The sequence below is a fragment of the Drosophila nasuta genome, chromosome 3, assembly GCF_023558535.2.
Source record: "Drosophila nasuta strain 15112-1781.00 chromosome 3, ASM2355853v1, whole genome shotgun sequence".
Lineage (NCBI taxonomy): Eukaryota > Metazoa > Arthropoda > Insecta > Diptera > Drosophilidae > Drosophila > Drosophila nasuta.
The window spans coordinates 38,005,538-38,029,914 of record NC_083457.1 but is presented as its reverse complement, the minus strand read 5'-3'; the positions used below and the strand labels follow the sequence as shown (position 1 = coordinate 38,029,914).

General features: G+C 34.3%; 2 protein-coding genes across 2 annotated transcripts in view; both read left to right on the top strand.

Annotated features, from left to right (window-relative positions):
• LOC132789741 (eukaryotic translation initiation factor 5B) overlaps positions 1–15,525 on the top strand; it is a 39,030-nt gene extending 23,505 nt beyond the window's left edge. Inside the window, exons 8-9 of the mRNA XM_060797969.1 lie at positions 10,103–10,264; positions 15,049–15,525. Of these exons, the coding sequence (XP_060653952.1) occupies positions 10,103–10,264; positions 15,049–15,156 (270 nt within the window). The 3' untranslated portion in view covers positions 15,157–15,525. The remainder of the gene's footprint in view (positions 1–10,102; positions 10,265–15,048) is intronic.
• A 7,915-nt stretch (positions 15,526–23,440) lies between these two features.
• LOC132788032 (protein sprouty) overlaps positions 23,441–24,377 on the top strand; it is a 31,107-nt gene continuing 30,170 nt past the window's right edge. The window contains exon 1 of the mRNA XM_060795322.1: positions 23,441–23,458. The gene's annotated coding sequence lies outside the window, so the exon portion shown is untranslated. The remainder of the gene's footprint in view (positions 23,459–24,377) is intronic.

Here is a 24,377-nt window from a genome sequence, read left to right as displayed (position 1 = left end):
ATATGCCCATATATCGGCAAGGGTATCTAAAACGGGGCGACACCGTCTCTTAGGCTTGGGCTTCGGCTTCGGTGGGGAGTATCTTTCATTTTCTACGCTGGCTGCATTTAAAAGTCGAGCTAAACAGCGAACGGAAGTTGGAGGCGTTGCTCAGCGCCAAATCCGACAATCACTTGGCATATGCTGGCTGCGTGCGAATGAATGAATGCGAATGAATGAGTGCGAGTGCGAGTGAGTGTCTACTATAAGTAATTTATATATCCACACTGAATGGATGCCTAGCTATGTAGTCAATGCTAAATAGTCTGCTGTGACTTCTGAAGCAAGCTCTGAAAAAGTAACAGCGACGAAATCAAAAACCAAAAGCAAGGCTGAAAAAAAAAAACAAACCTCAAAGAAAGCGAATCGAACAAAGTTTTGTTAATTCAGACGTGAAGCAGTTTCTCGTTGTTTGAGATGTAGTATCTGTATCTTGTAGGTTGTTTTTTTTTATGTTGGTTGATGTGCTACCCGTTGAGCAAGCTCCTGTGCTGCTGGCCACTTGTTTCTTGCTTGCCACTTGTGGCAAGATCGCACCGAGGCGATCGATATCTTTTAATAATTTCATTCATGCCTCGAGTTGTGTTATTGCTGTTGGCGCTCTCTGCTGATACCCAGCGACTCGTTGCTGTCGTTGTTGTTGTCTGCACAAGTGCTGTTCGACCGGAAATGAAAGCTTTTTGTTTTTTTGTTGTTTTCAATGTGCTGCCGGTTTTTTTTTTTTCTTTTCGTTTCGTTAATTAAATGCCGCCGGGCCTGGCATGGTTTGATTACCTACGAGTGCGAGTACGTTGACTACATTGACTGCCTCGCACTTTTCCCTTTTCGCGCTTTGCCCATTGTGAAAGGGCGTCTCCCCTCTCTATGGTATATATATGTAGGGGATCCCTTGTACTTAAGTTATATGCGCGTTTTGTGCCATCGCATTTCAAGCAAAGATTTTGATACGCTTCTCTGCATTGCTAAGAAGACCACATGGGCGTTTGACTTCCGTTCGCCGCCTTAGTAACTTTTTGGCCTGGGAATGTGGTAAGCGAATGCAACCAACCAACGGCTATTTATAAACTACATTCATACGCCATTTAAGTAGAACTAAAGTCGAGATTTGAGTCGAGCATAATGCATGGAAGAATGAACAAAGGGAGAAGAGTGACAAAACTTAGGTAAAGAGAAAAAAATTTCATTTTTTATAGAATGCGTGGTTCAAAATTTTATTGTCAACTTGTCAAATATACAAATAAATGATAAAAGCATAAAATAATAACGAAGTATTAAATAAAAATAATAACATTATTAACTGATCGAGAGATTATAATTTCTTGTAAATCAATTACAAATTCAGAAATGTAATTATAAATATATTATGTCATTCAAAGAGGAACCAAAATATTTCTTTGTGAATTACTTAAAAATGATTGAAAATTAATAAATATAAAAATAATATAATACTGTAAAAAAAAAACTATAAAGGCAACTCATTTCCATTAAGCATAATTCTTTTTGCTAAAACATTACAAATTTATTCAAAATGATTTTATATAAAAATAAATAAATACAGATTATAAAAAAGATAATTATTTTAAATAATTATTATTACTTTTTAAATATTTATAAAAAACGTCAAATAGATTTTTCATTGTTAACAGATTGTTTTTAAATGAAAATTTTTCTGCTTAGTACAGATATTTTCTGTGTAATATTCTTTGTTTCCTCCTCTAATCGTATCAGTTCAATCCGAAAAACATTCTTATTTTCTACGTTCTTAAATTTGCTTGGTTGCATTTGCTAAGGGGATTGTTATGAATACGAGACGTGTGCGACAAAGGCGCAATTTGAGTAGAGCGTTAAGCGGGAACAATGGAAGTGACAACAACAATTGAAAGGCGGTAGAAACATCGCTAAGAATCGGAAGAAGTAATTAAATGGAAAAGAAGTTGCAGCTGAGGCGTTGCGGAAGCGGATTTTAGCAGCACAAGCAGCAGATGCGGTCTGCAATTTGAGGCAGCAACAGCGGGGCAGAAACAGCAGCAACAACAACTGCCTTAGAACGGAAGCAGGCCAGGCGGCAGAACGGATGTGAATGCTTCCGCACATAGATGAAGAAAGAATGTGTGTAGTATGAATAAATGAATGAATGAATGAGTGTGTCTGTGCATGAAAGATAGGAAAATGAGGTAACCGCTCCAAATTTAAGTAAAACACTTGAAGGTCTCTCTCTATCGTTCGTTATACTCGCTATTTGTAAGGGTAGAAGGGTATTATAACTTATTGGCAAAGCTTTAATAAATGGAACAGGCAAAATGAAGAATGTAATACAATCAGAAAAATATCTTGAAAGTTGTTCAAGATATAATTTAGGCTATATTATATTTTGGTATATTTTGTACATTGTGGTATATTTTGAATATAGTGGTATGTATATATGAAGTATACTAGTCTTTTACTACTACTAGTTTAAATTATATTTTGGTATATTTTGTTCTCCATGATATATTTGTGTATAGTGGTATATTGATATATTAAATATACTGTAATATATATACAACCTTTCATATAATTTAGAGTATTTGGTATATTAATTTGGTATATTTTAATAATAAAAGGCACTGTTTGCCTTTTATTGCAAATCTGTAGCTGGTATTTCAAAGTCGAGCACACTCGTCACTTCGTCCAAGTCGGAAGTGAACAAAGTGCAGACAGCAAATAACCTTAGGGGCTTGAGGAAGTTCTTAGGGCTGGGCAGGTGTTGGCTGCTTCTTCTTCTGCCCTTAGCGGCCGGAAGTAAAGGGAAATTTCATGTGTGCGCCAAGTTATGAATGGTGCTGAAGCAATTCACGACTGCTTATCACTGAATACATTTAATTTTAATGGTGAAATTTTTGTTGTTGTGTGGGCGCAGCACAGCTAAAACAACAACAACAGCAAAACGGCGGCGCATATCTAAAAAAATATATATGGAGATACGTATATACATACATACATAATAATAAAAGCGTATAATGTAAAATGGAGCAAACAGACCATAAAACCAACAGCAAGCGAGGCAACAAACAGCAAAGAGCCCATGAATGAAATCTACGCTAATAGAAAACTATAAAAACAAGTTTTGAAATAGATTCACACATATCACATAGATAGCGCGATACATATGTAAACATGTGTGTGTATGTGTATCATAAAGTGCGCGGCCAAAAAAAAAGCGAAAAAAAACAATAAACAAATATTCGAACGAAATGATTTTTTGGGATTTGCACTTAAGCTAAACATTTTGCACGTAAAACTGTAAGTGGAGCTGTGTGTTCGTCTATTGCTACAGCTGTGCTGTGTATCTGTATCTCGTATCTGTATCTGTAGCTGCAATTGTATCTGTATCTGTATCTCGCTCGTTTCATTCATAAAAATGCTTATTTCCTGTTGTTTGGCTAGGCGACCGCCTAGAGCGCTTCATGTTTCGAGTGTAGTTTGCACAGTCATAAAAAAAAACGCACACACTCAACACACACACACACTGGCATATGTGAAGAGACTGAAAGTCATTCAGGCTCGCGATAAGATAATAAAATCCGCTTAGATACGCGCTTTTTTTTTGCGCTCTGTCTTCCTCCTCTTGTATCTGTATTTGTATCTGTAGCTGCGTCTGCTTTTGCTCTGTATTTGCAGCTATATCCACACACACACAGTACACATCTATATAGCCATGTCTGTGTGTATATATTTTACTATGAAAATGAATAGCAACAACAAAAGAAATTAGCGTAATTAGCAAATTACTCGCCATATAATTTTTTTTTCTCTGTTTCTGTTTCATTTTGTGGCTTGGAATTGACGTCGTCGTCGTCTGTCGTTTTGTTTGGTGGGTCGTTTGGTCAGTTGGTCGCCTTCTTCGACATTTCAGTCGTCGCATTTCAGTTTTCTTGGCCGGATATGCTGAATTTGCACAAAAGGCGGAAAATCGCATTTTTCGTTGGAGCAAAGCATTTCTCTTCTGTCTCTTTCTCGTTTCATTCTTTTTTGTTGCGCTGTGTTTTTGGTTACACGCGCTCCCAAAATAAATATACTTAATTGACGTTTGTTAATCGCAACGAGAGATGATGAGGCGGGTCGCCATCGCCATCGCCATCGTACGTGTCTGGCATTCTGCAACCCGTAGAACTTGCAAAAAAAAAATATATATATACAAAATAAAACTGAAATATAAAACAACTACAGCAACAAACACAAACCAACGACGCCGACGCCCACGAGTCTTTCTCAAAGTAGAACAATAAACCAAAAAGGGCTGACAGTTTGTCTGCTGTGGCTGCTCGCATGGTCGGCCGGCTTTTTTTTCCTCTTTTTTTGTCTCTTGGTTTTGGTTTTTTGGTTGTCATGTGGCCAATTAGTCGACTTCCACGCGTCATGCAGAAACCGAAATACACAAGTGTTGGAGTTTGATTGAAAATGATTACGTTTAACATTTGCTAGAGCTCAGCTTGTAGAGACAGACATTAGAATAACGATGCTTATAGTCTGAAAAAGTAATGAGTATGTAATCAAAGTTGAATAATTGTTCCAATCATTGCATAATGTTGAAAAGATTGACATTTCTTAGATTTTTACATTATAGTATAGTTTAAAATAATAATGTATTGATCCACATATATTTGATATTTCAAGTGTCAAAGGTAATGTTTTTGGATATGGATAAAAAAAGTATATGTTCAAAGGAGAATAAAATATTTTCTAACATTTATTTCAAAAAATGCCAGAATTTGAAATAATGTTCGGTATAGTAAAAATATAATATTTAGACTATCGCTTCCATAAATTTATTTATCAATAAATAATATCGATTCCTTCTTGTGATTATGAATGCATTTTGTGCTTTGCTTACAAAAAAAAACATATCATTTAAATATTATATTTAAAGTATTATTAAAATTTATCAGCACTCTGTTGAGGCTTACTTTTACTTTACTTTTTTTTTTCTTCTTACTTTCATCTTATCTATCGATGACAAACAAAAAACACTGATTTAATTTTGCCACACTTTAAATGTTTCACCTTGATACTAAAATTATTTCTTATTACACATTCGCTTAAAATAAATTGAAAAAAAAAACAATAGGGGCTTCAGTGTCAATCGCGGGGGATTTACACGAAAATAAATTTGAATCAACAAAAATATCCATCAATTTTTTTTTTTGCCACCTGTAATCCCAATAATAATGAATGAAATGACAAAATGAATGCAAAAATACGTAAATACAGAATTAAATATAAAATGAATAAAAGTAATAAATGAAATTATCTACGCTCCATATCATATTCATTCATTGTTTGCGTATTGTTTTTTTGTTTCTTGTTTTTGGTAGCAAGCCATATACTTTATTTCGGAATATGTTCTGACAGACATGGTTAGACCTTGAACTACAATTGACGGGGGAATGCCATTGAACTAACGAACGATAAATGAGCTCGATCACCTTGAAATATTTCAATTTTGGCCTAATCACTTCCTAGAGTGTGCTCAATCAGTCAGTGCGACAGACAGACAATCAGTCAGTCAGTCAGTCAATCAGTCCAGACAACAGATGGTCAATCACAATCAAGGCGGGGGAAATTGCAATTGTTGGTAGGTTGATTGTTAGTTATTGCGCTTATCAGAGGCATTTGCAGTTGCTAGAAGATTCTTATCACATTTGATCGACTGGGCCTAAATGGGGTTCACTTTATGATTGCTTTGTGTGTGCTTTGCTGCGTTGCGTTGCGTTCATTCATTATTGTTTTGCACTTGCGTATTTCGATGCCTTGATAAATGTATCTATAAGTGTTTCCGATTTGATAAAAAAAAATGAGTGAGAGACATGTAACAGGCCAAAAGGAGAACCAAGACCAAGTTGTTATCAATGAAAAGTTGCTGTTGTCATTGTCATTGCTGTTGTTATTGTTGTTCGCCACCGTTGGCACTTTGCAGCACCCACCTGAGTTGATACTTCAATTTGAATCCCACTGACTTCCTGTGAGTGAAAGAGTGAAGAAAAATCAAGTAAGAAAGCTACAGCCGAGTGCGCTCGGCTTTGAGATACCCGATACCCAATTTCAATAAAACCTTTTACTGAAAATATACCATTTTAATATACCGAAAAATACTAAATATATACAAATTATAATATACTGAAGGCTATATTGACATTATCGGTTTAGTACTATATTCAAAATATACCGTAGAGTACAAAATATACCACAGAGTATAAAATATTCCAAAAAATAACAAACTATATAAAAATAAAAATATACTGAAAGCTATATCGGCAAAGTAGTACATTCAAAAATATACCTTTGTGCGCAATATATACCACAGAGTACAAAATATACCACATTGTCATCCGAAGCAACTAAGTCCGTGTTGCGGTAAAAATATACCATAGAGTACAAAGTCTACCATAGAGTACAAAATATACCAGATTGCCAGTCAAAGTAACTAAGACCCTAGTGCAATAAAATATACCATAGAATACCAAGTATATCACAGAGTACAAAATATGCCATAGTCTACAAAATATACCAGATAGTCAGCCAAAGTAATTAAGACCCCATTCCAGTAGACGTTTCTTAAATAACTTCTGCCTGCAGCCACAAACTTGTCATACCCTTCTACCCTTTGCGTAGCTGGTATAAAAACGAGAGACAAGCAAAGAGACCTTTATGCCTTTTGTCCCCACCTACGATGTGAGCTCTGTTTATGTATCTATATAGGTAGAGAAGACTCTGCCATGTGGGCGTCGGCTGCATTCACAGCGGATGCTAATGAGCATGACTAGACATATGGCTGATAGCTTGGCCTGGCTTCAATAGGTGTTGTGTTGCCATTGTTAATGCTGTTGACAGCCCTCGGAGAGGTTGGCAGCCAAATGCCGAGGCGTTGCAGATGCGCTGCAGCTGCTCCAGCTTCAGATCCAACTATTCTCAATTGTCGAGAGAATCCCACGAACTTGCTGGACATCTAATGAAATGACAATTGTTGTGTGTGCAGATACAAATGTATCTTCTCTCTTTTTTTTTGGTGGGGGAGATAGCTTAATTAGATTGGAAAACCTTCGCTGACCAGCATAAATTTGTGTTGTGTTTGTTCGCAGTGTGGGCTTCAGGCAAACACTCGAATCAACGCCCAAAAGCAAAGCAGAGTCAACACTCACCTTTGTATGACGTAGGCAGCTTTGGCTTTCTTCTCCCTCTCTGATGTTTGCTGATGTCTCGAATTCATTTGAAATGCATTGGCCAAGGCAAACAGCAGTGCTTTCATTGAATAGTTTGTTGTTCTTTTATATTTTTACTGGCTACTGTTTGGCGCTTTGCAGCTGCGCAGTCATCACAACAGTTTCTATCTTCTGGCTGTCTTCATTCTTGATGACGTTGACAAAGTTCTTGAGCGATGCGATTAAAGCTAAAACTAAGCGTGTTTCACGAATGTATTTTTTTTTTTTTTGCTGGTTGTTTCTCAACGGATGTCGCAAATTTTGGCACTCTGATTTGCCTTTCCACAAACATACATTTGATTGAGTGTATGTGTGTGTGCGTTTTTTTTTGTTGAAATGCCGTAATTCTCTCAGCCGGCAGCTAATTTAGTGTTTCCTGCTGACAACTGCAGTTTAAGCTTTAAAGACAAAGCACAACCATGATAAAGAATGAAACAAAGACAACGACGCAGACAGACAGACAGAGAAAGAGAAATGAAATTATGGTTTTTACCTCATTAATATGAGAAAACGTGGTGATCTAGCAATTATTTTCTACTTACGCTTGATAGAATCAAATTACGGAGAAAACTTGAGAAAATGAAATGAGAAAGTGCAGAATAGAATAGTTAGTAATTTCTAAGATTTATATTTGATGTAATAGGAGATATTAATTGTGTGTAGAGAGTGTAGAGAAAGAATAACACTAATTGTGTAGTGGAATATAACAATTATAGTATGTATAGGATATTGTAGTATATACTATACATCATATTATAGTATGTATAGTATATTATAGTAAATATAGAATATAGAGAGTAAGAATATTGAATGATATCGATAATGAGCTGAAAATGTAAGAAAATCTTTACATTAAAATTTCACAAAATTTGACAATTGTTAAAATGTATTTTTTGTAGATACTTAGGTTTAAAAATACATAATATAAATATTGAAAATTACATGTAATTTCAGTTAAAGAAAAAATGTAGAAAAAAATGAAGGAAATCTTTAAGAAAATCATATAATGATAGTTCAGTAATTAAATTATATGTTTTCAATTCGTTGAACTTTCAAAATAGGTTTCCTAAAACAACAGAAATAAGGAATAATAAATATAAAGACAGATAAACATAAAAATAAAAAAATTAAGAAAATATTCAAATCAATTACAGTTTAAGTTTAACAATTATTAAATTACCTTTTTCAATTCGATAAACGATTAAAATACAAGTCATAAATATATACTTATGTAACTATAAAAACATATATAAATACTAAAAGTAACATAAATAAAATGTAAAATCAAGTAAAGAACATTGGTGACACATTCTTGTAATCAATCTGGCAGCATTTTAAACCTAGCAAATAAATCAAAGAGTTTAATAATCCCGCTTCTCTTTGTGGTATGGAAACAATCTTCAATATGATCTATCAAACAATTCGGAGTGCGTCTCATAAATTGTTTAATAAATTGTGATTTTGTGCAAACATAAAACAAGCTGTGGCAGCGAGCGTCGGTTGCTCGTATTTTTGTGTCGCTGTTGTTGTTGTTCTTGTATGAAAATAGACGACATCCGGTCTGTAGAAAATATATAAATCATATTTTTAGATAAACGTTGATACAAGCACACATAAACACACACACGCACACACACACACATTGCAAACTGTTGGTTGAGCAGCGCAAAACTAATAATCAAAAACGAACAAAAAAACTGCTAGTTTTAGTTATATTGCTCTCGTAGCTCGTGCAGCAAAAAGCTGATTATGATATAATCGTTAACCCTTCGATGGGCTATAGAGCTTAGTATGTGTGTGGAAATGGAAATAAATTAACACATTTAATGAAAAATGCGACGAACAGACCAAAAAAAAAAACTGAAAACGGAGCGTATGAGTAATCAACGACAGGAAATGGTGACAAATGCGCCCCTCGCAAGTCTCCACAAGTTGTCTATGTGTGTGTGTGTATCTATGAGTGTATGTGTGTGTGTGTGTCTCCCTATGTATGTAAATGTGTTGTAGCTATTTGCACCGATAGCAACAAGCCAAAAAGAGAAGAAAAAAAAATTTCAATAATTTATTTGGTTTGAATGAAATACGAACGAAGCGAACGCAATGGCGAACCAAAGGGGGGAATGGAGGGGGCGAGTAGGGGGTCAAGGGGAGGCGAGGTGGCCGCCATTGGGGCGCCCACAGGAAACGTTGCCGTTGCAGTCGACGCAGGCAGCGCAGTCGCTGGCAGCGTTGGCTTGGCGACAGTTTCCTGTGTTTAATTTGTTGTTGTCGTTGTTGTTGTTTCTGCTGCTGTTGTTGTTGTTGTTGTTGAGTGCAAACGAGTTACGACAACAAACATATTACAATTTGGTTCAATGACTTTGCCCAGCGATAGCTGTATTGTGTTTTTTTTTGAGTGTGTGTGTGTGTGGCAAGCAGTTGTTGTCGCATAGTTTTCGCTTTGGGGGCGTTATCTAACCCCGCTGTAAACACCCATTTAGCCAAAACACCCACAAGCTCTCTCGTTTATCAGTGGCAAATGTTAAGGAAGTGTTCCAGATGTCTCTCTGTGTATGTATGTGTATTGATAACAACAACAAAAAGTCTGACTAAAGCCCAACAAAGTCAACCCAACCCGAGTTTATTTTTTTTTCCTATTTCTGTTTCAACTATTTCGGCATTATTTCATGTTTGTTGCAATTACTTTTGTATTTGTTGTCTTATCTGTTGCACATGCCACAATTTAATGATCCCATTCAAAGCCAGCCGTCTTTAGTGCCTATTTATTCACACTCTATTTCTATTTCTATATCTATATTTTTGTTATTTCTTTTCTTGTTTTGCAGTTTGTGGACATTGGCATAGTCACCTCCATTGAATCGAATCACAAGCAAATTGAATTCGCCCGCAAAGGCCAAGAGATTTGCATCAAAATAGAACCGATTCCTGGAGAATCGCCCAAAATGTTTGGCCGTCACTTCGAGGCCGACGATATGCTCGTCAGCAAGGTAAGTTTGAATGCATTTTATTATTTTATAATCAACGAAATACGTATTGACTACGAATTACATTTCAAGAATATCATGTTAACGAATTGTGTTATTTAGTATTTAAATTAAATAGTTGCACTATAAAATATACTGAATGCCAATGATATATTATACTGAATATTATATAATACTGGTTTATTTGGTATATTTATATAATAAAGTCATAATTCAGAAAAAGATTAAAAAATAAAACTCATTCATGAATGATTTCTTAAAGTCACCATAAATGGGAACTAATATTAAGAACGTATTAAATAGTGCAGAAATATTTATTATCCAGTGTGTTATCTGTATTAGGATAATGAACTGTCAATGAGCAAATTGGGCACCTAATTTCCAAATTTATTATGTTTTATTACACTAACTTTAATATTATATTGTCACTATAGAAATTGCTTAGGTTAATTTAGTCAACATTAGGGGAAAGCTTATAAAATAAAAGTTACCTAAATAGAGTGTTGAACTTTATATGAGTTCCGTATTTATTTTAGTTATGTGTACACAAAAGAACAACATGAAACATCTAAATATTAGCTAAAATCGTATTAGATTTGCAGATATCTCTAACTTAAATTATATAATATATAACTAAAATTTCTTAAGGCACAACATTAATTAATAATTATATTACAAAATATTAAATTATGAAGATTTTTATTAGGCAGCTCAAATAACTTTACTATTGTTTCAAAAAATAGCACATCATAAAGAAAATATGTTTTATGAGGAACTACTTCTTTGAATGAAGTTTGGCAAATCTTACAATAGATTGTAGTCCATCTCAGTTTTTCTGTGCATTTTATTTGAATTAAATGACTTCAAATTATATAAACCATAATATGGCAGACAATTAGTAAAGAACTTATTAAATCACCATAAAAATTCGTAAATCATCCCGAATAGCTCTTTCATTCTTTCAATAAATTTATTTACAAAAATAAGTTTTATTAGCAACCATTTTATTGATTGAAATTTAATTAATTTTGCACTATAACACATATTTCCTTTCAAGTCGAATTTTATTTAAATGAAAACACTTCAGACTACATTTAAAACCTATTCGATTTCTCAACCAATTTCGAATTAAAGACAAACAATAGAATCGAATGCATTGAAAAATCGAATATAAAACTGTTGTGTGGAAATAATCTAAAAGAGGGTTTAATTGCCACATTTGGCAACACATGCTTTCTAGTTTCCGCTCTTTTTTTCACCATTGTTTTGCAAGTCGAGACACCTACCTAATGTTGTTGTTGTTGTTGGTTGGTTGTTCGATGTTGTGGTTATGGCCCGCACATTAATTGGCCAATTTAAATTGACAAGCTGTAGATAAGGTGTTTGGGCTGGCTGTTGGCTGTTGGCTGATGGCTGTTCACTGGGTGTTTTAACTTGAAGTAAGGCAATCAAATCTGTTGTTATTGCTATTGATTTCCGTTCTGTGCGCCAAGTGGCACCTGCAGCAGGTAAACATTCACATTAATAACAACAACTCGACGACGACGTCGACGTCGATATTGTCGTCTCGAGAGCACTTAAACTTTGGCAATGCGCCATTTCCAATTTCAATTCCCATTCCACGTCGTAGTAGTAGTAGTAGAATTCCCCGCATTTGCTGTTTTGGCTTATCAAATTACATGGCCAAGTTAAGTGAGTGTGTGGGGGCCAGTCGAACAAATTTTATATAAGTGACGCGTTAAAAGGTCTTTGGCAACTTCCGCTCCAGGCAGGTGGTAGAGAGGGGAGGGGGAAGGGTAGGTGGATGGGAGCTTGACAACAATGCGCCATCATTTGATTAACAATCATAATTACTTCAAAAACGCTGACGTCAAGCGAAGGTTAAAGTTTTCTCTACTCAAAAAGCGAATCGATAATAACTTAATTTTCGTGCTATTTTAGTTTTTGTGTGTCGCTTATCAAACGGTGACGTCAGCACAAAAGACAAAGCAAAGGAGAAGAGGAGAAGGTGGAGGAGGTAAAGGGGAGGGAGATTCGTTGGGTAATTGCTCATTGAGCTTCACTTTGCCGCGAGTTTGATTCAATTAATTTGCCATAAAAATGGTCTGAGTTGATTAATAAAATTTTGTAGTCCACACACAACATGATGTTGTAAAGCGAGACGACGAACATCAAACGAAGGACGAAGCCAAGAGTGTGTGTGAGTGTGTTCTAGAGTGTATGTGTGTGTGTGTGCTACAACTCATATCTATTTACAGCCAACGAGCTAAAAATAGTGCTCAATGTCTTTTCATATGCTATCAAAGGGTATTATGTCATGGCTGACCTGAGATCGAGGCGCGGCAAAGGCAGCAAAACCACCCTCAAAAACGCGCTGAAAGAAACCAAAGCCACTCCCCCAACCTCCTTACGCCCCCCCCTTTCCATGGCCTGCTCTCGTCGCTGACGTCACGTTTCACCTTCCACGGCAATGCACTTTGCAGCCTCGTTCATTGACTTTTGCCGTTTCTAGTCGTCATCGTCGTCGTCGTCATTGCACAGCAATAACCCAGTTTTTGGTCGCGTTGTTTTGGGTACTCACTTGACCCAGTTGCGTGCCTGCAACGGGTTCAGCTTTCCGCACATTGTATTGTGTGTGTGTGTGTGTGTGCCATTCAGCCATCCAGCCGAGCAAACCGAGCCAGCAACTGCTTTTATTCACAGATTCTGACGCATTTGGCGACCCGGTTCAGTGGCAGCAACCCAAATACCGCACTCGTCCCTTTTAACTTTTGCTGGCCATTACAGAATTAGATAAGCCTTTTTGCACAGCTCTCTATAAATAGCAGCATCGAGCATTAAGTATTAAGTTCAAATCGAAGGTCCTGCGACTTCGACAACAATCAATGTCGCAACTGTGCAACTGGGAAGCCGGCTTTGACTGTGTCTTGAATGGTATTAAAGAAAAGGAGAGATTGAGAAATTTAAAGAGATGAATTAGAGCAGAAGAAAATCCTTAATTAAAATAAGTACGAAAACTACCGATCTTGAAGACATTGCGGTATTATTCTTAAAAATACACCGCAAAAATTATTAAATATACTGTAAGTCATATTTGGTATATCGTTGAAGTACTTCATTCGAAATATATCATACAGGTCAAAATATATCAGATTAAAATTGATTGAAAAATAAATTGAATGGGTGTACTACGAAGTGCATTAAAAATTCAATCTTATTTTAATAATATTCATGAAGAAAATGAAAATGATTTAGAAATTGAAAGAGTTAAACGAGAACTTTATTCATTTAAGTATGCAAGACAAGCAGCACTTCATCTTGCATCAATAACAATAATTAGAAGTGTAAAATGATTCTAATAAGCACTGCTTATTATTGTAAAAATATAAGAAATTTTATGGAATTTTGTTGTAGTATGTTAGGTAAGAGATCTGTGCAGACTAAAAAGCGATGTATAAGATTGATGGATTAATCTCAAGCGTTTTTTCCCCATTGGAATTTATAAGGCCTAGCTCTTAATTTGTAAAACATTGTTTGAAATTTCAAGAATCAAAGAGATTGAAAGAATATTATTTGACTTAGAACTTTCTATGTGTATATAGATTTTACTTCAGCACAACATTTATGTTCCTAGCTTTTTCCAAGTTTTTATACAATGCTGTAGCTTCCAAACACGTGTTTCTTTTGTTGCATTACGATTAAATTTTAGTACTGATTTAAAAAAACTGTGATCTTTAGCTAAATAGCAATAATTAAACTATTGTTTAACTCTTTTAATTCTTATGGTGCGCACATTTAATTTGACATTTTTGCCATAAATCATTTGAAAATCAGTTTCAACTAGATCCACTGACAAAACAAAACAAAAAATTGCATACAAAAGTTTTCCACCAATTTCCCCTCCAAGTGGAGCTTTCCCCCTTCTAGAAATACGCATTGTTGCAGCTGCATAACAAAAAGTCGCGTCTCTTGGTTGGCCAACAATATCGCAAGGTGGCTTTATGCTCAGCATTTTAATGTGCACAACACACATTGTGATTGTGATTGTTAGTGTTATTGTTATTGTTACTGTTGGCGATGCCATTTAAAGCCCCATCTATGGTCAGGTAGAAGTACCACGTACCACAATGTATGCAGTTCTCAATTCGCTGGAAGAATTGCTGTCCGAGTGTTTGCTATGAAAATTAATATGCAACTGGCAAATATAATAATTAAATGGAATTGGAAAGCAAGCGGATGTCACTTGGAGGCAGACACTGCAATTGTGTAAAAAAGAAGTAGTTGGAGTGGGTTTCAAAATCTATATGTTTGTAGTAAAATATGTGTTTAATTCCTTACCTATTATTTATTATACATTCTAACTTTGGAAATTTAGAATAATTCATATTTTATTCTTAGCTAAATGGCGAAAAAAATATAGTTGAAATGGGGTTTTAAAATATAAGATTACAGCTAAGAGACTTCTTGAGTTAGTTGCTAACAATAAATGATTAGATGTTTAAATTAGTATATTCGAAAATTTAGCATTATTGTTATGACATTTAATGGTTATGTAAAGTAAGCAAAAAAGAACAAGTTAAAGTAGGTTAAGTTAAGTTATTAGATTTATTTACTGTAATGCTGTAAATTCGTGATTCTAGAATATAAGTTTAAAATTATATTGTTCTGGCATTTTATTGATTTTGATAATTTATATATTCATTTATTACTATTAGTACAAATTATTAGATTCAATTATATTTAATTCGTGACTAATTTATACAATTCTTTTTGATTTTCCTTTGCAGATTTCACGCCAGAGCATTGATGCTTGTAAGGACTATTTCCGCGATGACTTGATCAAGAACGATTGGGCGTTGATGGTTGAGCTGAAGAAGCTCTTTGAGATTCTCTAAACAAATTGCCAAAACATCGCGTACAACAACTGCAACTGCAACTGCAACAGCTAGAAGAAATGCAATTCTGTGTGCTTGCAACTCAACTCTTAACTACATAATATACGCATTACTATATGGAGATTGTGCTGCTTGCGATGTGAATGTGTGTGTTTTTTTTTAAATTGTGTTGCCGTTGTCTCGCTTACAACAATGTGTGTGTTAAAAAGGTTTTAAATCAAATTTGTAAATGCTTTTTGCACAAAGAACAACAAAAACAACAACAACAGAAACCAGAACAACAACAATAACTACAACAATTTTTGCCTGCGCTTTTTTGTTACGCCTGAAATAATAAAAATAAATAAAAAAAAAAATGAAATGAGAAGAAAATGCAGCAACTTGTTTTTTTGTTGGGAATAACTATGTCAGGAATGACGTCACACGAAACAGAGATGGGCGTGTAACCTTCATTGAGGATATTGACCCAGTAGCATGCGCAGTGCAGCTCCTTTTCATTCATGGCTCGTCATTGAATGTGCCAAGGATGTGAATGTGTGGATGTGAATGTGGATGCTGGATGCTTGTGAATGGGGAGCGGCGACAGCTTGGCAACAACTATGCGAAGAGAGATGGCGCTGCGGCTGCGGCTGCAGAAACTGGGTCAGCCACAGACACAGGCGGGTTCGTTCAACCTGACGGTGACGATGTGGAAGGACGATTGTTTCGCACAACAAAACAGCAGCAACAACACACAACTACACAACGGTTTAGCAGGGTTATAAGTGGCTACCACACACGCACACATTCACACACTCACACTTCTGCATCTGCTGAAGGGTTTTTGTGTCGGTGCAGCAAGTGCGTCAATTTAATGAATGCCAACGTTGCTCTTGAAGCGCAGAACATGCAGCACATGCAGCACATTCGATTATAGTTGAAGGACTCGCCCGGGCCCAGGATTTGTTCTGCGCTGAGTCCTGCCATCATCGGATTACGCAACAGCTTTTATAATTGTGCGGATTAATCTGTGCGCAATTCAACTCATTCACATATGTCAGCAATATGCATGAGTAGTTGTCGATTTAATCGTCTTAAGCGATTTACAGCTCGTTCAATTATTCAGTGCGCTTTTCAAAAACCTCTGGAAGTCCGCATTATTTCTTAATCTATTGCAGATATTCTACTAGAATGTTTAACCATTAAAGTATGTACTACGATAGTAATCAATGATGATGAAATTGAATATGCTATATGATAAATAAATAATTTAAATTTTGGAACAGTTCTTAAACAACCTTAAAATATATTTATGAAAATTAAATACTCTTTACACCTGAGATTTTATGACATTTTCAAAATATCTAAACGTTGATTTATTAGATATGGATGATGAAATTGAATATGCTATATGATAAATAAATAATTTAAATTTTGGAACAGTTCTTAAACAACCTTAAAATATATTTATGAAAATTAAATACTCTTTACACCTGAGATTTTATGACATTTTCAAAATATCTAAACGTTGATTTATTAGATATGGACTACGAACTTAATACCTTTTGTAGCAAATACCTAAACTATATTAAGAGAAATTTATGCAAATTAAATACTTTTTTTTGACATTTTTTGGTCACAGATGTCGTTCTTTAGCTAAGGCTATGAAATACCAATCATCATTTAATTCAGGCTTTATTGATTTATTAGATTTAAAAGAATAGAAATATATAAATTAAAGATTTTACTACGAACTCAAATAAATTGTTCAAACGTACATATATGTATACTTGAGTAAATACTGTGATTTACAAGTACGAAGTGCAATTTGTATTTAACTAGTCACTGTTTACTTTTATTTATTTACTAGATTTTCTTACTTGCCAAAGAAATTGCAATTTTAAATATGGGCAAATCCCACGTGTCGCACGCTACATTCGCACGATTTTAGCTAATGAAAATCAATTTTTTGGGGGTTTTTTTAAAGATTTACCGAAAACTTTTGTTATGTATTTAGAGTGAATTGAGAGTACTTTCGGAGGGTATAAGATTCAATTTCACTGGAGTCACTGTTTTGAAAATAATTAATCAAATTGTGACGTGTCGCACGCTACACAAAGTGGAAGTTAGTTTAAAAATTTTCATTTCAAACGCAATTTTTAGCGAATTCTGCAAAATAAACCCTATGAAAGTTAATATCCTAAAGAAAGTTAAGAATATTAGAAGACAAAAACCGATCGTTTGGTTTTAATAATGTTTATAGATTTTTAGCAAAGCCGTAAACCCATTGTGTCGCACGCTACGTGTCGCACGCTACACTTTTTCTGCTGACATTAACATAAGACAAAAATCTTTTTATTTAAACTAAACATTATTTATTATATTCATAAATGTGCTTTACAATTATTTCAACGTGATTTACTTTTGATTTGTATGTGAGCCCAAGCAGAGGCAAAAAATTGTGAAGAATACAAAAGGGATTTGAAGGTGTGCGCAGAGCACGAATGTAAGTAAAATTATGAAAATTATAATGAAAATTGGGTTTGATAAAAATTTTTGCATTTATAATGATCGAAATTTCTTTTTTTGCTTTAAATTCTTAAAATTCGATATCTACTTTAATGCTCTATATAAAGAAACATTACAAAATGTGAAATTTAAAAATTTGTCGCTGGTGGACTGTTTCTGGGATTTGCCCATATATTTAAATTATTCTTGACTATTAAATTAATTTAGTTTACTAAGCTACTTATGAATATCTATTAGAATATACATAGGTGGCTAAAATTGTATTTTTATACCCGTTATCCATGAGGTTGATCGGTATTATTTTAGTATTTTTGTGGTATTTTATTCTTTTAATATTAATAGAGCACTGTTTTGCTTTTATTCAAAATGGTTAGCAGGTATCTCACAGTCGAGCACACTCGATTGTAGCTTTCTTATTTGTTTGACAATATATTTATTGCACATAAATCTAGCTATTGGCTATTATTTGATTACTTAATTTTGTAAACTCTCTAATAGATATTAATTTTACTATATTTCAATTATTCACAGCTATGAAAAACATTTGACTATGCAAGCCACATATTTGATCAACGCTTCATATTTAAAAGAATTTCTAAATTTTTTTTTTTTAAATTAATATATTATTATCAATATATTGCTTATAGCTCTAACTTACCAACAATTATAAATAAAAGATTCTAATTTAAACTTTCAAAATAAACTGTTGTATTTAAATATTCCATAACTAAAAGAAAATATTTGCAATCGAAACTATTACATACTTGCGTATACTTAATATTTTACATATTCCACATACGCCATGTAGAGACAAGCTCTTCGCAGTGTACACGTATGCAGACACATAACATATAAAGATATGCGCATACATACAGATGTGTGTCAGAGGAATGACAATACAATTTACTCCACTCGAGTTGGGTGGCGACAGTTGGGGCAGGGCAAGGCAGAACAGAGCAGAGCAGAGCAAGGTAAAGCAAAGTAGGGTAGGACAGGGCAGGGAAGGGTGGCGAGTCAACCAGCCAGACAGGATAAACTCAAGGCGTATTGAATGACGCCACAGCACAGAGCTGTCCATTGAAAAAGTCAAAGCACAGAGAGAGAGAGAGAGAAAGAGAGAGAGAGAAAGAGAGTGCAGGAAAGAGATAGAGAGCGGGTGAAAGCAGCGCAGTGAGAGAGAGAGAATGAAATTCATTCACAAGGCGCACGCTGAATGGCATCCACAAAGGCCGCTCTTTATTGCAGCTTTCAAGTTGTTGTCGTTGTTGCTGTTGCTGTTGCTGTTGGGTGTTTGGCTGCGTCATGTGTGGAATGTGGAACTAGGGCAACAGGCGGCAATGTGCCTCGTTGATGCCTCGTTGATGCCGCAACCTTCTCTCTCTTTCGCTTCAAGTGGCTCGAGGCGAGGGTGGCAGGCATTTTCATTGAGAAAAACGAGCTTTGGCCGCTACAAAGGATTCGTGGCCACTTAAACGAGCCAGCTTAAATGCTTAGGCTGCTTCGCTTCGCTTCGTTGTGTGCGTGAGTGAATCTGTGTATGTGTTTGTGTGTGTTTGTGTAATGCATGAAAGGAGAAATAAAAGTCAAATTGAAAGATTGTAAAAAAAAATAGGAAAAACAAAAAAAATGGCAAATAAAACGAAACCAAACCAAACGAAACGAAACGAATCAAATCGCATCAACGTCAATCGCTTTTCAGTTTTGTGTTTCCGTTTCCATTGCTATTTCAGCTTCAGTTTCCGCTTTTCCAAAATTGAGAAAAAGAAAACGTCGAATTGCACGTGCTTTTGTGGATTTGTATTTTGTTTGCCATGATTTCATGTTTATACATTTCACCTCGACGATGTTCTTGTTGTTCTTGTTGTTCTTGTTGATTATCTAGGACACTTGTGACGTCAGGCGGCGACTGCGGCGCACACACACACAATTTATTATGGTACGTATTTTGTACGCCAAAAAGCAAAGTCAAAGCCACTCAGCCAATTTTATTACAACTGTATACTTAGTATACAGTATGTATATACAACTTGTACAATAAATGCTTACATACACATTACGTATACGTAATGTTTAACAGGCAGCTAGTGAACACTTTTTTTGTTTAATGAATTTTAAAACTGTACGCATCGCAATTAATTGTCGTTTATTTTCGTCTCCCTCGCAAAACTTATTTATAGCCACCATCCACATCGATATATTTAAATGTGCACTCAAGGATTTTACTATAAGTATTTTCCACTCTTATTGACCTTTTCCTATCGCTTCAACTGCTTCGTTTTCTCTGCTAAAGGAAATTTTATGTATTTTATGCTTCATTCGTGTTTATTTAGTAAAAGACTTTTTAGTGATTATGAGTAATAAATATAAGATTTTTATTGTTTATTTAATATTATATTATTATTATTTTTCTTCGTTCTTTTATTTACAATCTGCCTGTTTAAGCAATAAGTAAATTGTACAATTAATATTAAATTATCAGAAATAGTAGTTAAAATTAATATTATGATAAATTATTCCTTTTATATTTTGAACTTTTTATAAATAGATTTTCCTTGCAAACTTATTTTCAACTAAAAATATATTAAAAATCTCTAGTGATTAAGGAAATTAGCTTACGCCAAGCAATTGGAAAGTTCTTTAGTGCCTAATAGAGAAATCATTTATTTTGCGAGTTCATTGAACTCTTCGAAAAGTTGCTTAGAGACGTGCCTTTAATTAAGTTGTCCTTTGCCATTAGCTTTTGGATTCCCTAAAATAAATGCCTTGATTGTGTCATGCATATCAATTAACAAGAGATGCTCTAATTCTACACTAAATCTCTGATTTGTCTAAGAGTTTTTTACAAGATTATTTAATTGAACTTGTAGTATGAGTTGGAAAGATTTAAGCTTATTATATGTTAATATAAATTACATTTTTTGCTTATATTATTCATTATATATTTATCGTCAATTAGTTTATGAATTAAATTTAATTTAATTATATTGCTTTAAAACATTTTGTTAGTTTCGGTATAACGAGAAATTAATATACAATATGTCTGTATATATTAATATTTATTAAAGCAGAAAAAAATGGAATACAATGTAATTTTAATTTTTACGGGTTAACAAATTTTCATTAAATTCATAATACAACAAAAATTCAATTTTAATATTTATAAAAATGCAATAATTTATTGCATGAAGCTCTAAGCAAAAAGAATTGGAATTAATTTAATTATACTGCATTGCATAATTTCCTTAGACTTAGAACATAAAGAAAGTGACTAATAATATTTAATACCGGCTATATATTAATATTATGAAGCAGTATGTAAATAAAAAACTGCCAACTTGATAATACAATTAAATTATTTAATAATGCCTTATCAATATATAAATAATATTCGTATATTGCAAAGCGATAGAGGCAATCTCAAGATTTCATTTCGCAGTACTTCAAGAAGAATTGTTGATTTAATATGAGCGGATATTGTTTATAAATGCTTAAAGCACTTCTATATATTTTGCGCAAAGCACTTTATTTACTTATGGAAAATTGAAACAGTACTATTTAAGACACGCGCCGATTGTAGTTAAACGGATTCATTTAGCGATGACAAGATACAAAGCAACAATTATGTTTCTCATAATCTTACTCCATATAAATTTGACATAAAAATCATGAACTTGATGATACGTTATATAGCTTTTAAATTAAAAATGCAAAAATAGTTAAACGTCCCAATTTACATTAAGAAATAAGTAAGTAGATATAAAGATTGTTTTTTAAGATATTTATTGCAAGAAAGAAATTGCGGCTTTATTTTATTTCGCAACTGTATATGAGTTTATCCATTAATCAGCCAAACTAATAATAGTTTTGAATATACACGTCAGTTTTACTTAAACAGATTCTGTTAAAGGAAAAATATCAATGAACGAAAGACAATGTTGTTTTGATGTGAAGTGTCATAAGAAACATTAACTTGACTTGACTAAATACAGCTGCCGAATAAAAAATTCAAAAATTCTTTCCGTAAAACTATTTCTCAAAAAAAATGAATTAACTTCCCAATATAACTTTTATTACATTAAGAAGCTGAATTATACATAAAAACAAAATTTGTTTTTGGAATATTACATTTAAAAACCATTAGTTATATGATCAGAAAGGTAGAAATTAAATTTATGTTAAATTTCGCCAATACATTTATCTACTTATTTATAGCCCATAAATTTATGAGCTCATTCATTAATTAGCCAATAAAAGTTTAAGAGACGCGCCAATTGGTATTAAATTCGATAAACAACATCTTGAGTGGCAACTCTGAAAATCAGCTGGAATATACATATGTGTGTGTGGGTGTGCACATATGGATGACCTTGAGCACTGCTGCAGCTGCGGAAGCAACCCCCAATGCCAATGGAGCCGGAGCCATGAATTCAGTTTCAGAGCCAATGTCGAGGTTACGCCTATCGAAGGACGTTGCCAAGGCAACGCAGTGAAGAGCAGCTGTAGAGGGGGCGGGCGTGCTTCGGAGCGGTCTCAGGGCCAGCTCATTGGGCAGGAAGTGCAGCTGGGAAGCAGCGTTCAGCGTTCGTCTGCATTCGGCGGCGGCCATTGAACGGCAAAATAATTTCAAAATGGCCGTCAAAACGCTGACCTTGAATGCAGCGCGTTCATTGGCTGCCAGCAGGTAGCGGGGCAACGGGGCAACGGGGTGAGGAAGAGGCGGAAAGGGGCAGAGACAGAGGGGAAAGGGAAAGGGTTAATGCTTTGTGGTTAGGGTGAACCAAGCTGCAACTTGATGCAGTTTCAGATTCAGGGTCAAATCCCAATTGAAGTGCAATTCACGAAGAAGCTGCAATTGCAATTTAGTTTCCTTCGAATTCAAAGCAAAGTTGCAGCTGCATCGCCAGCTTGACCACCGCTACGAACCACAGCAATATCAATATCAACATCAACAATAACATCGACTTGGACTTCAATCCCACGCAGTGCGTCCAACCCAATCCGGGCTGACTTCGTGCCGCGAGTCGCGTTGTCATCGTCTTCGCATCGTCTCCACATCGTGTCCTTTCATCCTTTCGGCTCTGAACCGAGCTGCGTTTCGGCTGCCAGCCGATGGCCGTTGGCCGAATGCAGCCAAAGGAAGCAACTTGGACTGCTTGGATGCAAATGGCGATGCAGCGTCGTGTCAGTCTCTGGACGAGTGTCGAACTGCATTCAACGTGCAATCTCTTCGATCAGGATACAAAAAACATTTCTCCACACACTCTCAGCCTCAATCTGAATATCCATTTCAGCACAAATTTTTTGGGCAAACTTGTGAGACGCAATTAAAAGCAACACGAATTTTGAACGCGAACTCAAAAAAAAAAGAACAGAAAACGAAAAACAATTCAAAAAACAAATAGAAGTTTCACGCTTAAACTTTGTCGCACGCTGCGTATGCGTAACATTTAAAATAGTTGTTTATAAAACACAAACTAATAGTGCTTAGGTGAAATAGTTGTTAAAGTGCAATAACTATTAGTGTACTTAAACTTATTATCAATTAATCGGTGTAACTAAATATAGTACTTATTACGCACAAGTAATTAACTAGCCAAAAGTAAAAAAGAAATCTCAACTATTTTGACAATTTGCAAATTAATTAAACATATGTACATTTAACGCGTAAGCTTAACAAACATTTGCGCATTGGAATCTGTGACAAAACATTTCGAGACGCACACAATTGAAATACTCTTTGCATTTTATTGGAATCAACTCAACCAACGAGTCAACTTCAAGTATCCCTTAATTGGTGAGTATTAGTCGTCTAGTGTTTGCTCTTTATTCCCGGTATATCCTTCGGGGCACTTCTACATAATTGTCATTATTATCCCAGATGACAATCCTAGTTCCTGAAGCTCTCACTTACTTCTTTCTACTTGAAATTCCTAAATGCCAATTGAGCTTTGTTATTGCATTGATTGCAATTGAAATAGAGTATTAAACCATTTAATCAATATATATTTTAATTCTTATATTAACTAAGCAATATAGTAACTTTTATTCACAATAAATAAAAATATAAACAAATTTTAAGCTCTCTTATAAAGAAAATGGCAATTGAACTTTATTATTTCTTCGATTGCAATTGAAATAGAGTATTAAACCATTTGATCAATATATATTATAATTCTTTAACTAACTGCGCAATATAGTAATTTCTAATCCAATAATAATTCAAAATAAAAACAAATTTGAAGCTTCTATGTAAATTACTAAATAAAATAAATGAAATAAAATAGCTCTATCTAGACTTGAACTTGAAGTTATTGCTTCGATTTCATTTGAAGTAGTGTATTAAACCATTTGATCAATATATATTCTAATTCTTAGATTAACTAAGCAATATAGTAACTTTATATTCATAAAAAAAAAATTAAACAAACTGTATGATCTCTTACTTCTACGCATATTACTAAATGCTAAATGAAATAAATATATTCTTCTTCTATTTGAAATAACGAAAATGGCAATTGAACTTTATTATTGTTCCGATTGCAATTAAAATAGAGTATTAAACCATATTCTAATTTAATATATTTATTTCTTGTTCAACAATAAATAAAAATATTAACAAAATTTAAGACCTCTTACTTCTACGTAGATTACTAAATACTTAATAAATCCTAAATGAAATAAATAACCTCTCTCTGACTTCTATTCAAAGTGAA